The sequence below is a fragment of the Chaetodon auriga genome, chromosome 9 (genome assembly GCF_051107435.1).
Source record: "Chaetodon auriga isolate fChaAug3 chromosome 9, fChaAug3.hap1, whole genome shotgun sequence".
Classification (NCBI taxonomy): Eukaryota; Metazoa; Chordata; class Actinopteri; order Chaetodontiformes; family Chaetodontidae; genus Chaetodon; species Chaetodon auriga.
The window spans coordinates 24,297,625-24,316,865 of record NC_135082.1 but is presented as its reverse complement, the minus strand read 5'-3'; the positions used below and the strand labels follow the sequence as shown (position 1 = coordinate 24,316,865).

The 19,241-nt window shown below is 40.5% G+C and overlaps 1 protein-coding gene across 15 annotated transcripts in view; it reads right to left on the bottom strand.

The window, feature by feature from the left end:
- The window catches only part of prom1a (prominin 1a), a 77,246-nt gene that overhangs the window by 38,976 nt on the left and 19,029 nt on the right, over window positions 1-19,241 (bottom strand). For 10 of the 15 annotated variants that reach the window (XM_076738361.1, XM_076738362.1, XM_076738363.1 and 7 more), the window contains exons 2-4: window positions 9,819-9,877; window positions 9,205-9,231; window positions 3,984-4,189 (exon numbers count right to left, since the gene is read on the bottom strand). In XM_076738361.1, the coding sequence (XP_076594476.1) occupies window positions 3,984-4,189; window positions 9,205-9,231; window positions 9,819-9,877 (292 nt within the window). The remainder of the gene's footprint in view (window positions 1-3,983; window positions 4,190-9,204; window positions 9,232-9,818; window positions 9,878-19,241) is intronic. The other 5 variants (XM_076738356.1, XM_076738360.1, XM_076738357.1 and 2 more) reach the window with 1 other exon arrangement.

Sequence of the window (19,241 nt, the reverse complement as noted above, 5' to 3'; positions counted from 1 at the left end):
AAATATCATCGCACTAGGCACGGCTCCAAATGTATTCATGTGGTTGTTGATGCAGTGTTAATTAAAACACACCAAATGAAAAAAAACAAAGAATAAACATTTTAGGTGAGTTGGGTTATTTAAGAAGTTATTGAGGTCAGTAGTTCCTGACTTCATCAGACAAAACATGACTGTAACAAGGCTGCTGACATCATTCGTTATTACCGCATCGTTACTAATACCATTAGAACAACTCCAGTTCATCTCACTCTACATGTCGAATGGGATCTCATCCGTAATGCTAACGCACTTCTCCTTGATTTTCCATGACTGCCAGCATGCATAGAAACACTGTTGTTTCTGAAATCTGAAATGTGCCCAGATTCATAGCTCTGAAAGAAATCCGTATAATGTAATTATATGGCACTGTAATTTGAGGATTGACAGCTAATACAGCCCCGTTAATCAGTTTATGCTTATTTAGATTCCCAGATTAATTTACCTTGTTTAACCTGGTGAAAGTGTTAATAAGACAGTGGCAGTAATCAGAGTATCGCCTTAATCTGGTTCTGATGAAATTATTAGTGTTTATATAAATGTCATGATTGAATCTACAGAATCTTCTCATCAGATTTATTCCAACAAAGCTGAGCCAGTTTTCTGCCTCGAGTACACAACATCTAAAAACAAACAGTGACACAGAATTAACTATGCACTGAACTTCACATCTGCTGTTGTTTGACAGATCTGAGCACAAGCCCGTCTGTGTTACTTACGCAGCACATTCGTAGCCAGAGCGTATGAGCAGGAGTGAGTGCATTTTCAACATGACTGGCATCCGTGTGAATCAAACCCCAAATCCCTGCAGCACTACTCTAACCCAGTGAACATACTCATTCACGTTTACAACCACAGCTTTCTGGCAGCTTCTCTGGGATCTGACCCTGCCCTCTTCAGAGTAAAGAGTGGTGCAACAGTGAAATTTTCTTATCGTACTCTTATTTCTTCCTATTTCCATGTAGTTCACTGTTGCAATCAATTCTGTGTTGTTCCCATTATTTCACATGAATCCCATGTAAAATAATATGGTAACACGTTATGTTAAGGTACCCATATTCATCATTACCTAGCTGCTTATTAGTATGCATATTAGTAGCATAATGGTTCATTGTTTAGGTTCACGATCTTAATAACCTAGCCCTAACTCTCAACAACCCTAACCCCCTAACACCCAGAATAAGGTATTATTAAGTGATTTATAATGACCAATAAAAAAACCAATATGCAACTAATATACATGCTAACAAGCCACTCATGGTGAATATCTGCACTTTAATGTAAAGTGTTGCCAGTATTATAATTACAAAACTATTGCACTGATTCTTCCCAGACACCTGGGTCGGTCTAAGTAGCAAAGGAAATGCTGTAATGCCTCTGCAGTGGACCTCCCTCGACTGTATAGTGTACTCCTGATCTGGCTGCAGTACATTAAAGTAGACATATGGGTGTGTTTGGTACATTTATACACATCATCCTGTGCTGAGCAGCTATATGTAACAACTGTCAGACAGCTTAATTCCCCCAACTCTTGTCTACCTGATGCTTGTTTTTTTTCATTCCACCTTGATACCAGTGACCCAGTGTTATTGTTCTCCAATACTACAGGATAGAAATCAGCCTCAGTTCCAGACTACAAACCCAAATTTTTCCAGCCTCAAGCCTATGAATGCAATGCTGCATTGGTCCTGTACTCTATGACCTAAACTTCGATCACAGAATGTGCAGAATGTCCACCCTTGATAAATACTATTTTTTTTGGCATATTCACTCTCCTATCTCATCCTCAGGCATTTATTGTCTTCACCTTTAGCTGGGTGTCGTTTCACCTTCTTAATCCGATTTTAACACGTCTTGGAAAATAAATATCACCCCTGCCACTCGTCTGTGCCTGCCTGTCAGCTTTCTAGTGGTGGTAAAAAGCAGTGTGGGCTTGGGCTCAGTACTCATCCCTCTCCTGCCTGTAATTGCTTTATTAGAGACTCTGCAGCATCTCTGCCTGGTAGCTAGGGAGATTTAATAAGAGCTCTGAGGATGCTCTCAGACTCTTGCGTCTGGGCGCTAGGATATTGCTGTGGAATTTCTAATAACCAGGCTTCGTTCCAACGAAGACAGAAAGTCAAAGAACATCAAACTAAGCACACTCCTGGATCCCTTCAGTCTAGCACAAGAGGCAAACACAGCTCTCCAAAGCCTTTTGTACTGTGGCTACCTCCCCAGCGGCCATAGCTTGTTCTACCGCTGAGACTATAAAACAGAGTGGAGAGTGTATTGAGTTTCCTGTTGTCCATTTCCTGAGCGATGAGTTTCAGTGAGGTGCTGGGCAGCCACATGATGTAACAGGCTCAAGAAGTACACAGTAAACTTAAAGCTTTACTCCCAACAACATCCCACTCCTTCCTATTTTTCCATCATCGTGCAATTATCAATGGAATCTCATAACTTGCTTCACTATTATTTTTGCCTTGCCTCAAAGGTGGCTCTTCAATATGAAGAACCCGAAAGCACTCTTAAGAAAACACGTCAGTAAAAAAGTAAACAGTCTTTAAGGATAGCTTCACGATTTCAATCCTTCCTACTGCACTTTAGATGTAGACGAGGGGGAACAAAATCCACAGTTCTTGTCCTGTGCAAAGATGTATTCTAAAGTTTTTCTGAAGTTAGTATAAAGCTTTTGCAGCACGAGTTACACAGATCAAATCTTCTGAAGAAACTGTTTTATTCAGCCATTGACAATTAAGCAAAGTCATGACCTTCTCTTACATACACAGTGCTAACACCCTCGAATGCTTTAAAATGGCCTGAAGCTGCCTGTTTTCATGTATAAAAAGTCTATTTTCCAGTGGAAAGATGAGCTGAACATTGTCAAGCAAGCATGTAGTGGTTTCAGGGCAGTTAATGACAATTTGGTTTGATTAGTATGACTGAAAATGATAGAAAATACAGGATCCAGTTTGAAAATAGAAAAGCTATTAGGTGAAACCTTGTCAGACTAGGAGCTCAACCTTTCCATCATCTGTAATTTCACATTCTGCAATTTTTGCATTTCATGTTTGAAATAGCTGCAAGAAACTGATGGCAGCTTAGTGTGACAAGGCCCAGGCTGAAAATAGCTGAAGGTTCTGTCTATTAAATCCCTAGATTACAACAATTAATTACAATTACTACAGTTTGAAATGTTAACAATCTAGGAATTCATTTTATTGGTAGACTCACTGTATTTCCCACTGGATAAAATCATCAGTTAAATGCTTAAAATGTGCATATAAAATGGGGAAATGACAGCTGGAGCAGTAATATAACAAACCCTGAAGGCAGATGCAGTACGTATTGTAATTATTATACAAAAAACGGAAGGAGACTAGTGAGGTGAAAATTATTGCAAATGTATTCTCAAGTGAAAATGCCAACCATTTGAAACATAGGGAACCTAGTCATAAAAAATAATTGTGATCAAACTGTAAGGTATATTGTGGATTTGAGAGTAATCATTGATTTGTTGGTATTTTAGGTATGTTGACATAATGAAGAAGTCCCGCCACAGTAAATGAAAGCTTTCAGCTTGACTCCCCGGCAGATTATAATGGCCACTGCTCAGACTGAGCATAAGTATGAAGGGTGCTGCCACATACTGTAGTATCTACAGTAGGACTTTACTATATATAGCAAACAGCATGGGGGATGGGGAAGGCTGATCTGACCGTGTGTGTGTGAGTGAAACAGACTCTCAAGATGACCAGAGGTGTATGTGTGTGCACTGTGTTTCTGCTTGTTTACATGTCCGCAAGTCCAACCCTGTACAGGTGCAGCTTGCATTTAATTCATTGTGTGCATGCATATACATTATGTTCGCAAGTTTGCACCAGAAAACACACGTCCGCTTGCAAGCTGATATCCCTGTGTTCTTCCATATCTGTGTTGTGTGTGTATGCATGTGTCATACTCACGTGATGACCAATGAGGTGGAGAAGAGCAATGTTCCCAGCAGGCCACGCCGGCAGTCTGCGTTCTTCCTCTGCCGTTGGTGCATCTCGCCGCCGCAGTTGTCACAGCAGCGGCACATGCAGAAGAAGAGGCCGACGATCGGCAACAGAACGGCGAACAGCAGGCCCACTGCTGCACATACTAGGAAGCCTATCTCATAGTAGATGGCCTGGGGTCAGCGGGGAGGAGTGAAGGGAAAAAATGTGATGAAGAACAAAGGACAAATTATTTGGGAAACATAATGGAGAAAGGAGGAGGAATGAAATGAGATGAGAAGAGGGGGATCAGAGGTGAAAAGAGAAAAAAGAGATGAAACAACAAGAGGGGAGAATGAGATGAGGGGTGTTCAGAGAAAATAGGATTGCATCAAGAATGGAGAGCAGATGAGTTGTGCAGTGAGGGAGAGAAGAAAGGATGGATAAATAGTAGCATACAGGAGAAAAAGGGAGGACACACACAAGGAGGCAAAGGATAAAATGAGCAACAAATCTAAAAATATCTGGTAGCATCTCATCACTGGAAATTCTCTCTCTAGTCTTGGTCAGAAAGGGATTTGTGGATAAACAATAAGCACATTGCATAACACTACTCACTGCTGGAGAATCCTTTCTTTCTAATTCTTAAATACCACAAGCCAATTCAACAGTCAACTCCTTAGCTGCATTAGTACGCAACAGAAATGCCAGGACTGTCTTTCTTAAAATGGGTGGGGCAACAATACTTTACTCATAGACTTCAACTGCAAGCTGGTGGAGACTGAGACAGTAAGCAGTTTTAAAAGTTCTTTTTTAGATAAGTTTCCAACAAACGGCAAAATTTCCAATATGCACTGAGAGGATATTAACAAATGAAGGAGGAAAATACTGAAAGGAGTCAGAGCCATCCATGTAGCCCCATGGTGCAGTTTTTCCCACTCTAATGAAGGGGAAAGACAGCATATCTGATGAAAAACCTGCTTCAATGGGAATGGACTACAAGGCAGTTAGTGCACTGCAGAAAAACTTTATCGTAACAAGTACTTTAGACTTGTATTGAGTCGTAAAGTCCAGAGTTTTCTTGAAACAAGGTAACAAATCAGCCCCTTGGGCGAGATAATTACACCTGTTTGAGTGCAGTTCATCCTTCTCAATAATTCAACTTCTCCAAGTGTCAGTTTCAGAGAAATAAGGTGCTTCAATCAACCAGGTCCAGTTTATTGTCAGTTGAGGCAATAAAGAAAACACAAAACACAGGTGAAATTATCTCTTGGCAGTGGCAGATATTTGTTACTGGGTTCAAAATGTGATTGTAGTGAATGTTGTTGGGTGAACACTACATGGACTGTTCATGAAGTGAGAAGTTTACAGCCAGTTCATTAAGTACACCCAGATAATGATCATGCAGGCTAATACAACAGCTGTACAGCTCACCTTCATGGAGGTTATAACAATTTATGCGCCCCTTTTATATCAGTAAGAGTAGACCAATATTAGAAACAGTGGGTTTAACGTAATGCAATTCATCATAAGCTGTTGTTTGCACATAAAATATCTGTAGAGAATACTTAGATTGTTAAGACTGGAGGGCAGATGTTAGGGGTAAACAGTTAATAGGAGTAGAATGAGGTCAGAGAGGTAGTAAACTGGTAGGGACCAATAAGATGAAAATGTCAGGGACTGAGGCTGTTAACATAGGAGTGACTGAGTGGAGGAATGCTGACTGTCATAAAAATATATTTCTCTTACATGAAAAGTATTTCTGTATTTGGACAGTTTGATTGTATTGCATGAATTGGGATTGTGCTTTGTCTCTGAATAGTCAACTGTGAAATCTGCTCATCCCTCATCGCAAAGCCTCAATATTTCTGGACTTTGATTGAGTATTAGAAATATTCAAGGTGACTCAACACGATTTTTTACAAATTTTTCCTGATATATTGAGAGAGTTAAATTGCTGCTGTTGGCAGGTTCTCAGCAGAGCTTCCACCTCCTCTTGTCATGTACCACAGTGCTCCCACTTAATCTGCCCCTATCTAAACCACACTCAGCACTGGCTTTGGAAATTGGCAAAATTGAATAGGGGATTGGTAATTCCCACACCGTATGTAACTTGTCACAATGATGTTCAATAGCTTCTCGTTATGAAAGGATCAAAGCGGGGCTGCTATCACTGCTCCTGAATGGACGAACTGCTCTCCCAGCTGATTCGCACTAATCTTAATCGCCCTCATAAGTCAATGACCCTGCCTTCTCCAGGGACCCACGGCTTTTGAATTTTAACATGCAGGCTGAAAAGAAATGGATTCTGAACTTCTCTGTGAGGAGTATTCTTCTCTGGTTCATTTGGAAATCTCTGTGCAAACTTGGAAGAGTCAGGCAGTGAGTATAATCCAAAACGCATGCTTTGGATGAGTGAGGCTCCTGGCTGTGTTAAAAACATAGTTTACAAGATGTAGAAAGAAAAATGCTGTCAGTCACGCCCTTTCTGACTAAAAACATGGAGGATTTCAGGGTCCATAGAAGCAGAGAGAAAAAGAGGGAACTAGAGTTTCGGAGATGTAGAGAGGCAAAGGAGGGAAAGAAAAGTCTCTGTGAGTGTATGTGTGTCCCATGTCATCTAAAAGCACCAATGTCAACCCAGCTTTTGAGGACATTGTGCAAATCTGAACGCTTGCATTGTCATTCTGCTTAAGGGCTCTGCTTGTTATTGGGTGAATCTCCACAAAAAAAAGGTCAAAACTTATTTATTTTTTTTCCACCACCACTCTTAAGGGCCCGCAGCTCAGACTATTTTTGGACTATAGCTTTGTCTTGGCAAGTGCCCAAAAGAAGAAGGTGACCTTCCAATAAGGGCAAACTGGATGATGAGGTAGCAGCATGTCTGAGTAGTGAAGACGAGCAATTCTGTAACTTTAATCAGATTTAATCAAAGCAGCAGCCACAAGGCCTGCGGAAGTGTCCTGGAGATGGTCCAAGATGGTGTTACCCTAAACAGCTCATTGACCGTTAGCCAAAAGCCTGAGACGGAGAAGCCATTGTGAATTAATTCTTTCTTTGTTTTTGTGTCCTTTGTGTTTTTTTCGTGCTTCCTCTTTGGATTCATTATTGTAGCTCAGATCCTGTTGCTTCATTGTAAATTGGATTGGGATTGATGGAGAGAAACATGATATTCTCATGATCTCTTTGTGATTTTCAAGGTAGCAAAAGTGAAGTGTAGTTCTGCCAACATCCATAAGCCTTTCATCGCAACCACAATCCTCTGTATTGAGGCTTTCATTTAAACTGAGACTGCACAAGGGCAGTTCACCGATTAGCTAACCTTCAACGGTAAACAATCTACATTCAGGAAAATGATCTGCTGTACTTTTTGGTTGAAACGGTCTTTTAAGGCACGATTGGTCTACTTTGCCTGTACTTGGTGGTGACCTACATGAGATGGTCAAAGTCAGTGCATCACCAGTATGAATGACATTGGATGACATTTCACTTTTGAACTATATTGACATCGGTTAGCATCATACTGGAACAGAATCCATCCTATCTTTTAGTCGTTGTCAGTTTTGACTTGGAATTACTGTTTCTGATAAACACAGTCACAGTCATAAATCTAATTTTTTTAAGATGTGACCATGTAGTCACGTTTTTTCGACCTATGAGTGCATGCGAAAAAGAGAAATTGATTTGTCATCACCGAAGCAAATAATGTTATGCAATTTGTAAACATTGGACGGTTCAGTGTGTTTTTCAGTATTGTACTCTTAAATCACATATTTATGGAGCGACTGGAAAACTGATTATCCCCCTCATATGACATTAAAGCTGCAGTGTGGGACTTTTACACATAAACGAATGCTCATCCAAGCCCTTGCCAAACGTGTTCACACAATGCTGGTTAGGCCTATCACCTCCAAGTAAAACTCTCTGCATTTCGCAGTATACTGGAGGTTTTAAATCTGTTGTCTGTGGTGACTTGTGCGCCAGTGCACTGGTAGTGATGTGTTTCACCTCAACCAGCAATGACTGGGCTGCCAGAGCTAAAAAGGGAGCAAATGCAGCAACTAGGAGTATGGCGGAGCCGATGGCATCTTAAACACGTCGTTGTGCAATTACTCTCACTGCCAGACGGGGGAAGTTCCACACTGCAGGTTTAATGGGGGCAATGGGACACACATGCAGTGGTTTGTTTTGGTTATTTCTTAAGTGAGGTGTTTGAAGCTCTTTGGAGAACAGATGTTTTATGCAACCCTGTGAAGCTGTGGTAGTATTGCACACTATGTGTCAGTGGTCCAGGTCAGTGTGTGGAGATTTATAGTAGTAAAAAGAGTTCTGCCAACATCAGCACGCAGAAGAACAACTGTGTGTATGTGTGCATGCACGTGCACTCATGTGTAGCTCATCCTTGTTGTGGTTTGGGTGAATATCAGAGCAAATACTGCTGAGAAGCACATTAGATGGCTGACCTGTACTTTCAAAGCTTTTCTGTCTGAACATTTGCGTTCACGTACTGGTATGCATTCATTCAGCATCACTGCTTTATCATCATAGATGATCATAATAGGAGAATGTTTTTTTTTCTATAACTGTGACATTAAAACAGATTAATATTGACACAAATTGAGTAGTAACAGTTGAGACCTTGATGTATAACTTGCCAAGGCTGTATTGGTATTTTTTCCATGGGGCTGATGTGGCTTTGATGGGAATGTGCTGGTTTGTGTTTCATGCTCATCTCCTCACATGCTGCCAAGCAGGAAAACAAAGGGTACTATTTCACAATAAGCATAACATAGGAGAGTCGGGGCTATGACACTGGTGTAAAAGAAAATTCCAGATGGTTTATAAAAGATATAAATTTCATTTCAGGGCACTAAAACTCCTCCTTGGGGATCCAGTCAGCATTGTTGCTCCTCCACGAAGCTGAAAAGATCTAAATCAGGACACGTCTCAGGTGAGAGAGGAGCTACAGTTGTGGCCTCACTAACTTGGTGGTAGCAAGGTGAATAGGATGGATGGGTGAGAGTCACAGAGCTGCACAACTAATCAGGAATATGCCAATCATAAAGATGTTGAAATAAACAAAAAGTGGAGTAATATGTCAACTCAAGTGTATTTTTAGCTAGAATCGTGCAACCCTGGAGACTCGGGACAGTGGGGCATGATGAGACAGGGGATGGGTTTCACTGTAAGTCCAGTGTGCAGACTTTACCTGAAGGGTCAGCACTATGTTCTCTGGCTGAGGGATGCCAGAGCAGATCAGATGAAGAGGGCATGCAGAAGACAAAGGCAACGCAGCATCAAAGAAAGAGCAAAGCCACAAAACAAAAACATGTGGATGAAACAGAGCAACAAAAAGAGAAATCAAAGAATTCAAAAGATGCATGCATATCCACAGAGCTGCATATTGTAACACTGCGTACAGATATATTCTCCCATAATTAAGAAGAAGGTACAGAGTGAACTCTCACTGTGTTTCTTTTAGATCTCAGGGACTGTCAAAGAGCTAAAAAAACGAATGGTTATGAAAGCGCCTCTGCATAAAAACGCTAATGATGTATCTCTCTCTAAATTCACAGGTTGTGCCAGAAGCAATTTCCATTTTTTTCTGGGATGCCTGTAAAAAGATGGCCTTGCCTCAGCTTGTAAAAGCCATTAACACCTTGCATCAGAGAAGTTCCAGACTACAGTGTCTCAGAGGTACATTTGTTCTGTAATTTTATATCATAAATTGCTGCATCCAATCAGAAAAACATCATGCAGTAAGGTCACACACACACACACACACACACACACACACACACACACACACACACACAAGGTTACCTTTTGGTATTCCGTCTGAATGGCTCCAAACTTGTCCTTTGCCAGTTTGACAATAAGATCTGTAACACAGAGAAAACAAACACAACATGAAGAGGTGTGTTGTTTTTTTTCCATATCACAATTGCATTTCACACATTTTAGTATGGGAGGCACCCATCGCAAACAGGCTGCCTCTGAAGACTGTGTCACTGCCATGCTCTACTCACATGGTGTGTACCATATTTAGCCACTACAGTATCACCAAAGTCAAAAACATTGTGGATTATTAGCTTGACCTTGGAAAAGAAACAGTTAAAGACTGCTCCCTCATTAACTGCTAAACTCCTTTATGGCGTGCGTTAAGTCTGTGTCTTTATTTTACAACCCAATTTATGATAATTTTCAACTTTTATATTATGAGTTTGGTATGGAAACTTTCCTCAGCCAACAGCAAGAAACTGCAGAATATAGTTAATGTGAGAAATTATTGCTGTCAAGCTGAAGCAGCAAGTTGACATCTTGACAAGATGGTGTCAGGAAATCCAGAGCCAAACTCTGACACCGCAGTGTCCCTTCATCCCATCTCTTCCCTCTGGGTTTAGATCGGGGCAAGTCTGACAGGGTGAGGAACTCTTGTTTTATTTATTTCTGGACTGACATCATGTTAGGATCCTGGTGGTGGTGTTGAATTTCTGGTTCCTTCTGGACCTCAAAAGAACTTTGTGACTCTCTACTTTGGGAAACTGAAATTTTGGATGTGAATATGCTTGTAATTTTGCTTGCTATGTGACTGTTCACTGATAAACAGCATAGTTAAACTGATATCTGAGCAAACAGCTAGCAGCTGCATAAAGAAATCTCTCTCATTAGAAATAAAGCTAATGGAACAAAACACTATACATACAACTTTAAATACGAGCACCTAACAACAGTGTTTTAAAATTCAGTTGCCTTTTTCAGGAAGTGTAGCAGTTCTAGCAATTTTATTGATTTTGGATGAATTTTGGATCGGCTCATTGATACAATGCAATATTTTGTTCATGATGATGATGAAAGAAGTCTGCAAATATCCTAAAACTTTGTGTTTCTGAATGGTATTCTCTCTGGAAGAACAGCTGATGAGGCACATGGGTGCTCTGACAACACATCAACTCATCAAGAGAACTCCACTTGTCACAACAAAGATAAAACATTTCTAATTCATACAGCAAAGGAATGATCTTAACCTTAACTTTCAGATGGGAAAAACACTTTCAGTCTGTCCACTTGAAGGTGGAAACCATGGAGACATCTGAAAACAACCCAAACAAACCTATCTCTTATTAAAAACTGTATGTCTGTGCTCTCTTTCATATCTACACCTGGAGCAGCACTGGCTGTGACTCATCATATAATGATGACAGAGACAGCAAAGCTTCTCAGAGGCGATTGGTTTCCAAAAATAAGATGCAAATGACACAGGGGCTTCTCCTCCTCCTGCAATGCAGTGTTTCTTTTCTCTGAAGGAAGAATATATCCTACAGATGAATTGTTGACAATGTTTGTTTCAATTTATCACAAAACAGCCTTTTGATTCCTGCCTATTATTCAAAGCCTGAGATTTGTATTACTGGGAGGGTGCTCAAGGCTTACACTTCACCTAGTTATTACAGCTGTTTAGGAAGAGAGGAGCTTATCTTTTAAAGTACTCGTGTCTAATTGCCTTTATTTAAACATTTATTAATGCAGGATTATTTGACTGAGAGCATGTTTTATGTCTCAGTTAGTGTTCCTCAGACTTGTATAGTTCCGCCTACCTGGTACAACCACAGGTTTGTACTGCTTTTTACAGAGCAAGAACAGGTGCAGCTAGAGTGCCTTGCTTAAGGGCAGTTTGATAGTTATCACAGTAAGCAAGCTGCTGAAGTTTGTGACACAGTTTTCCTGCCAGAATTTTCCCACCAAGGTCTGGAAACACAAGTCTGCTTTATAGGTCAGCCTGCCACCATAGTTTTCCTGCTTCTGGGTTAGTTCCTCCACCCCAGAACGGCTGTCATCAGTCACTATTGTGCATTTCAAGGTGAGGTGAAAAATGATCCACACTTTTAGAAGAAAAATGAAGTACAGCAGGCTGAGCTCAGCTATCATTATTTCTTTTTCTAGTGGCCCTTTGTGTGCATTTCAAAGACGCCCCTGACCTTATGTCCAAGGTGTTTGTAAGTTCCTTTTGTACTGACAAGACACAGACTGTAACAATGGTAACCTGAAAATAAGCTTTCAGGCCTAAACATTGAAGTAATATGACAAAAAATTAGCTGATATATTTTTTGGTACAAGATATCAGCTCCATAGAGCAAGATTAAAACACGAAGAGAGATGAATAGCAAATTGCTCTTTAACACTTGGAAACAGTTTCCTATCACAGAAGACAAAGAAGCAGCAATTTAGCAGCTAGAGTGGAACAAGCTTCTTTCCTAACACATTACTTAAAAAATGTTTTCAGAATTGTTACAGGTTAACTTTCTGACAATTTATCGTTTCAGCTCTGATGTGCAGCTAGCTGGTTTGGATTACACTTTAAGATGAAAAGCAGTTGGATTGTGTTAATTACTTTTTACACTGACAAAGTTTTGTTCTAATGGGAGAACTAGCGTGTCAAAGCACATGACTTGGGCACTGGGGTTTGCATGTCTTCTCCTGCTTCAAGTCAGCTTTGAATCTTCAAAAATTTAATCAGGACCTAACCTTTCCCAAAATTCACCTGAGGACTAGTTGCCAGAAGCAACCAAAGCGTGATCGCAGCTGCATCATGTTTTCTCAAAAACATGTTAGTCATACAAATTACTGCTACATTAACCAAATCAAGAGGAGACACTGTTGTCAGCCCAGAGCGACTGGAGTGACAGAGGAAAGAGAAGGCTGCTGCTGGAGCCCATCCAAGTGTATGTGTGAATAAAAAAAAAAATCAGACTGAAAAGAAATGAACAGGTTTAACTCAAAGGAAGTTTTTTTCCTGCCTTAGAGAAATGTTTGTCCAGCCGAAACTCCAACGTCTGAAAAATGAATGAATGAGCTTGTCAGTGCTGGGTATACTCAGCCAAGAGGAAGCATAAGGAAGAAAAGAAACAGGAGGATGGAAAAAGAAAGGACAGCGAAAGATCAAAGACCGAAGGATAAGAGAAAAATAAGAGAGGTGAAAGAGAGGAAAGCAGCAAGGAGAGAGGGCTGGATTGAGTCCAACCTCCGTTTCTAGTGAGAGGCGTCTAATCCCTCTCCATGAACGAAAAGCTCACTTGATGCTAGTTTCCACCCACGTTACCCTCCCACCCCCCACCTCACTGCTAACACTCATTTTAAAGGCACATAAATGTGTTTGTCGGGATGCTTTGGCCTTTAACCTCTCTCAACTTACCTGTTGTTTGTCATGTTGACGGTGTCTCCACTGATTCTAAACTGCTCTCACAGCAAACTGCACAAACAGTATTGAATATGTAGGTGTAAATATACGAGACAATTCATGTAAATGTAATGCATATCAGAGGCTATAGCGTCGGTAGCTTCTCAGCTCTGAACCAAATCGAGGTAGAGGTTTTACAGCAGATTTAATGAAGCTTTGCAGGGAGCTCAAGATAAAGCAGAACCTGGCGAGATGAATTTTTCATCAGTTTCACTAGAAGGGAGACGCCCGCCCAGAGGAATCCAGCAGTTCTCTATCTTAGTTCAACTGCTCGGTTTTAGAATAGCAGTGGAAGAAGCTATTTTGATAGCCATGAACAGTGGGGTTTCCCTGGGTACTGAATGCTCTCCTGGACCAGACATAGTTTCTATTTTCTGTGTCAAACTACAGCAGAACATTTGTCTTTTCAGCATTGCTTTAAAGTCGGTTTGGTTGTTTCCACTGCCCAGCAAACAGAACGTGAACTCAGCTAGCATATTTATTGAACAGTCCTGTGTGATTTTGACAGCAGGGAGTCAAAACGAATGAGATTCCAGCCCATGTAACCTCAGTCTAGCATTTGCATGCATTTGTCTGTACTCTTTCCCTTAATTTACCTTCTGTGGTGTTTATCCCGACTAAGAAAACATAGGAAATAGCTTAATATGATCAGCCCAGACTGCACTTTGCCCCTAATTGATTTTTCTATGCTAGAATCTCCTGCTGCCTGCCAGATATCAGCACTTTAGTACTACTGCAGTTCATTTAAAATATGCAAACATACAACTCACATAGACGAGGACGCCTGCATTAAGCCTGCAAAGGCATGACTTTTTATTACAACACATCAGCTCCTGCTAGTTTGACTCATCAGGTGTGTGAGCTCTCTGTTCTGCAGAGCTGAATACGAGAAGAAATCCAGAAATAGTAGAAAATATCATAGACAGTGGCTATAAAATCATTTGAGGTTAAAGACTAAAAGATGGATTGATGAAAATGAATCGCATGGTGAAGGGTTCAAGTCAGCTTGGATTTGTCATTTTGTTAAAACCATGTTAAAACACACAAGAACTTAGAGCTGGAACAATAAGCAGTTTGATCAATTATGTCGAGAATGAAAGTAATTAAATCAGATTCTGTACATTGAAAAGATGTTGAATTGTAATTTGAGTATCTTGAGTTTTTGAACAATTGGTCTGACAAAAGAAGCAAACTGAAGATGTCACTTTGGAAATTGCGACAGGTGTTTTTTTTACTGTTTCCTGACATTTTCGAGACCAAATTTTTAACTGATTAATTAAAATTTTCTTAATCAGTTTTGAAAGTAACAGTTATTTCAAACCCAACAAAAATTAAAAGCCACAACTGGAATACGAGTAGGTGAGAGGAACTGACAGAGGCCGTGCATAGTTACTGTACACTGTGCCATAGGATCCTGTATTTCATTTGTTGAAGATATACGAGAGCAGAACCATCACAGCAGACAAGCTGCAATGTGTAATCCTCCCAGCAGCCCCTCTGGGTGTCCGTGGAAAAAAAAGACGATTAGTACCATGGATTAAATGATTTGACAGAAGTGTTCAAGCCTACGCCTTTCGTGAGTGAAGACAATAAACACACATGTGCATCTGTGCATTGACTGTCTATAATGGTTCGCAGCAGAAATGTCGGATGTGTCGGTGAAACATACACAATGACATTTAGCTACACAACCATCTACATCACGTACTGTTTCTTAAAATTAGGACGTGAACTTTGCATGGCTTGGGTTACCTTTTGAAAACAGCTGAGACCGTATCACTGAGATCAAATTACTTCTCAGCACGTAGACCTTTTAGAGTGCATCAAGCTTGATCAAATACTACACCACAGCAGAATAATCCATGGAGAGACGCTTTATAGCATAGCTTTGTTTATTTGACACTGTCATCCAGAGCACTGTGCCGGTACATAATGGCTTTCTGTTTGCTTATCTGTGTTCAGCTTGTTGTCTTTGTTGAACTCTATATTTATATTTATATTTATATTTATATCCTCCTGTCAGTTTGCTCTCTGCACCGCGTATAAATATCTTGAGAGAAACTGCGAGCCGAAGTCAAACCTCTGTCTCCCTAATTACTAAATCCTTTACCAGGGCTGTGTGCACACATAGCTAGCTTTAAAATGAAGCAGTCTTAAACTGAGAGGATTGTGACTGAAACCACGATCTGACCACAGACTTAGTATGATGAGATCTGATGAGAGCTTTCAGTACCGATAAGAGGGCTGATAGATTTTGATAATCAGTATCACAAACACATTTTGATTGGTGCTCAGAAAGGATTGAGGTTCAGTGCTCAGCCCTACAACCATAAGAAATGTATTTTTGTGATAAAGTGTTGCATCGTGTAACTGATATTTGCTCTCATGCTCTCAGTGTTTTCTATGAAAAAAAATAATGTTTTCCAAGTAAGACTGAAGTGATTTTAGCAGTTTTGGACTTTCAGTAGACGTGACATGCATACTAGGTATGGACATGTCTCCGTCTTCACATTTAATAAAGCACAGATCTTCACCACAGAAAGAGAATGTCTGCTGTGCATCTGCAGTAATACAGCTGGCAGGAGGTCAAGTATGATGGAGATTGTGTTGTTGTTCGGTGATGTTTGTGTTTTTGAATCCTACCATCATTTGTAGTAATTCTTTTACAACTCAGCAGTTTCTTTCTTTTTTCCTTTTGACAGTAGTTGTTACAGATTGGGATGGGTTCAGGGATCTTTCTGTTATGAGACAGTCTGTGTAACCAATAGGACATCCTGTGGTTGTTATTGAGGCAGAGCTACTGAGATGACTGACCTTTGTCGAGGCTGAGCTGAGGCTCAAACAGCATAAACTATTCAGGAATATCATATAACGTACAGTCTATGAAAAGCCAATAACCTTGTCCCTTTGGGAAAGTACAGCCTTTTTCAAATAAATGTCATACAAAACAACTGACAATGAAGCTGCCTGGTGGTGGTGAGACAAGTGCTACAGGGCATACAAAGCACTTTCCCACTATAGTACTGAAAAGAAACACATACATTTGTACTGAACCTAGGTTTTTTCCACTTCCTTGCCAGCGATCATAAGGACAAAAACACACTCTGTCTCTGCTACCTTTTATCAACAATACTGTGACTTTGACACTGACGTTCTCAATATTCTTGCCTGTAATGTTGGAAACCTTCGAATCTAAGCCTTATTTGACATCACTTGATTTATCAGATTACACAAGGCTTTGTAGAACTTTTTCACATTTACAGTGTTTTTGGGAAACGTGAGATTTCCAGAGTGCATAAATCTTGAGAATCACAGTCTTATTTCCATCTTAGAAAAAAAACCCAAACACATCACCTCCTCTGTCTGCAGAGTTGAGGTGTTATGTGTTCATGCTGTGCAGCTCTGCACTATTCAGACAACAATACGATTTCCCGGAGAAGCATCTTTCCATTTATTGAGCTGTTTCAGACTGAGAGCATATTTATTAATCATCACCACACCCTCAAATCTATATTCAACATCACCCAGCCCTTTTGTATTCGATGCCGCTGCACCTACATGAGCCAAAATGGCAGGTTTGCTTGGAGACGTCCACAGAGTCTGTGCACCTAAGATGTAACGTTCTTTACATGTCACTGTGCTTGCAATAATTATTAGGATCAACTATTTAATGGCTTGACTACCATACACAGTATTACTGACCATATTTTTCTGTACTGTCATTTCTTGTCTTACATTAGATGGTATATATACCGACATATCTGCAATAAGCTAATATCGACTGATATATTGGATTCTTGGATTATGATTTATTGATCTACCTGTATCTTTTAGTGTTTATTCATCACTGTGCAATAGTTAAAACATCTCCCAGGTATAATGCAGAAACCGGAAAGTTTGTGGAGTAAAGCTTGACAGAGGAGACCAAAAGCAATTCACAGATAATGCTGCTGTGAATTGCAGACGTGCACTTGCTGCTAGACACTGTTCATGCTGCTGGTGTCAGAATTGAAGCTTATTTCACATCCTAAGTTGCTCTGCATAAGGACATAAGCTAAACAGCTAAAATGGAAAAGCAGAAAGTGTAAGTAAGGAAGAGACAGAAGGAAAGACCGCCAGAGGGAAACAAAAAGATCTGGAACAGGCTGAGACAGATGGACAAAGAAAAACAGCAGAGAGGAGTCGGGGAGGTATAAAGAGATAGTGTGAATACTAATAGAGAAGTGGAGAGAGAGATGGATCCATACACGGGTGAAATTAGATACATAGATGACAGGAAGGTGGATAGATAGAAAGATTGAAAGATGAAGAGATAAAGTAGATGTCATGGAAACTAGGGTTTTCATGCTCTTTGACTGGCTGTGCAGTATTTACTGATGGCGTTGTGGCCAGCAGAACCTGCATGAACTGCTCAGAGGGAAAAAAGGGGGTGGGATCCAATCAGCTTGCTCCAAAAGCCACCAGCCGAATCAACAAAACTCTCATATTCTCCCTACTAAGCCCCGGCAGTAGTCTGTGACAACACCCGTCGCTAAAAGGCTTATTAGAAAAATAAATAAATAAGTAAGCCTGGCCATGAGATACACTTCCACACCACAAAACTTCATTCAGCCCTGCTTTGCTTGTAAGGCGTGCGGTGCAACAAAGCAGACAGCCAGTTGGGGATTTTTCCTGAACAGAGGCACGCTGTTGCCAAGTACGTGGATTCTCCCTCACAAAGTTATCTGAGGACACACACACAAATGGCAGAGAGCTCCACGCTAAGAATTAAATTCAGCAGGGGTTGTAACGCTAATACAGACAGGGAACTCTGCTTGGCCTTTCCGTCGTTTAAGTGACATAAGCCAGGATTTTTGCTGGTGCTTTCAGTTTGTACGCTCCTGTGTAATAACTCATGAGTTTTTCATTTAAATACATTTTATTTGAAGCTGCTATAATCAATATTTTTACATTAACAATGGATCAAATGACTGCACACGTGTGAAAGTGGTCTGACTCTGCAGTTTCCCTCAGCTCTACAGAGCATTTAGCCAGAGATGGGCTGCAAAAGACAAATGGCCCCTGGACGTTTTTTACTCGAACCCCCGCCTGACACTTGAACCAGCACCTCCGGTGACTTCAGGCTCGCGAGGCTCGGATGATTAATAACGGCGCCAAATGAATAATTTGTAATTTTAAAACATTTTGCTGCGTCAGCCTTCAGCCACTTCGTTCTCTGCTTTTCAGCACCTCCTTTACATTTTTTTCTCTTTTTCTTTGGAGGCAAATATTTCCATCAGAGGCTGGTGGAGAACAAAACAGAGCTAAAAGGAGAACGAATATGAATTTGCATTCGTCAGGTGGACAGGAAACATCTTAAATGAATGTTAATGTTGCTCTGTATCTGCTGGATGTTTGGATGTTTAGAACTGGTGGCTAACAGCTTCACTACATCAGCAATTACAACATGTTTCTGTTTCTCCCAAGTTGCCAAAAAGTCAATAAATGCAGGTTAAAAATAATGAAATCATTGATACTGATAGTGTGCCTATACAACAAAGCCTCGTTTTTACAGCGTATTTAACACAAAGTTCAGGCAGGTCTTTTTTTAGGAAACACAACAAGCAGAACCAGGAGTAAAAGAAAAGTGCACCAGTGAAGGAAACTCACACTTCATAAATAGAAAAATCAAGAAAAGCACCACCTACACTGATTTGCTGGTAATCCAAAGTGCAGTGCAAAATCACACCAGCTCAGAGACCAAAATGATGATAAAACTGAAACAGAAGATTTCCGCCGTAATAACTGCATATGTCAGGACAGTGTGTTTTGCTTGTGAGACATTTTGGGACCCAGGATAGCATTTGACACCTTCAGGAGGTGTCATCGGGCCTCAGGCTGTGATCAGACACAAGGCTTTTCTCAAGGTGATGCTGTGAATATCTTGTAACAGGATGGGCTGAAAGCATGCGAGGAGCATTTCTTCATCCTTGTTGCTATGCAACAAAACAGCTTTCAGTATTTTTAGA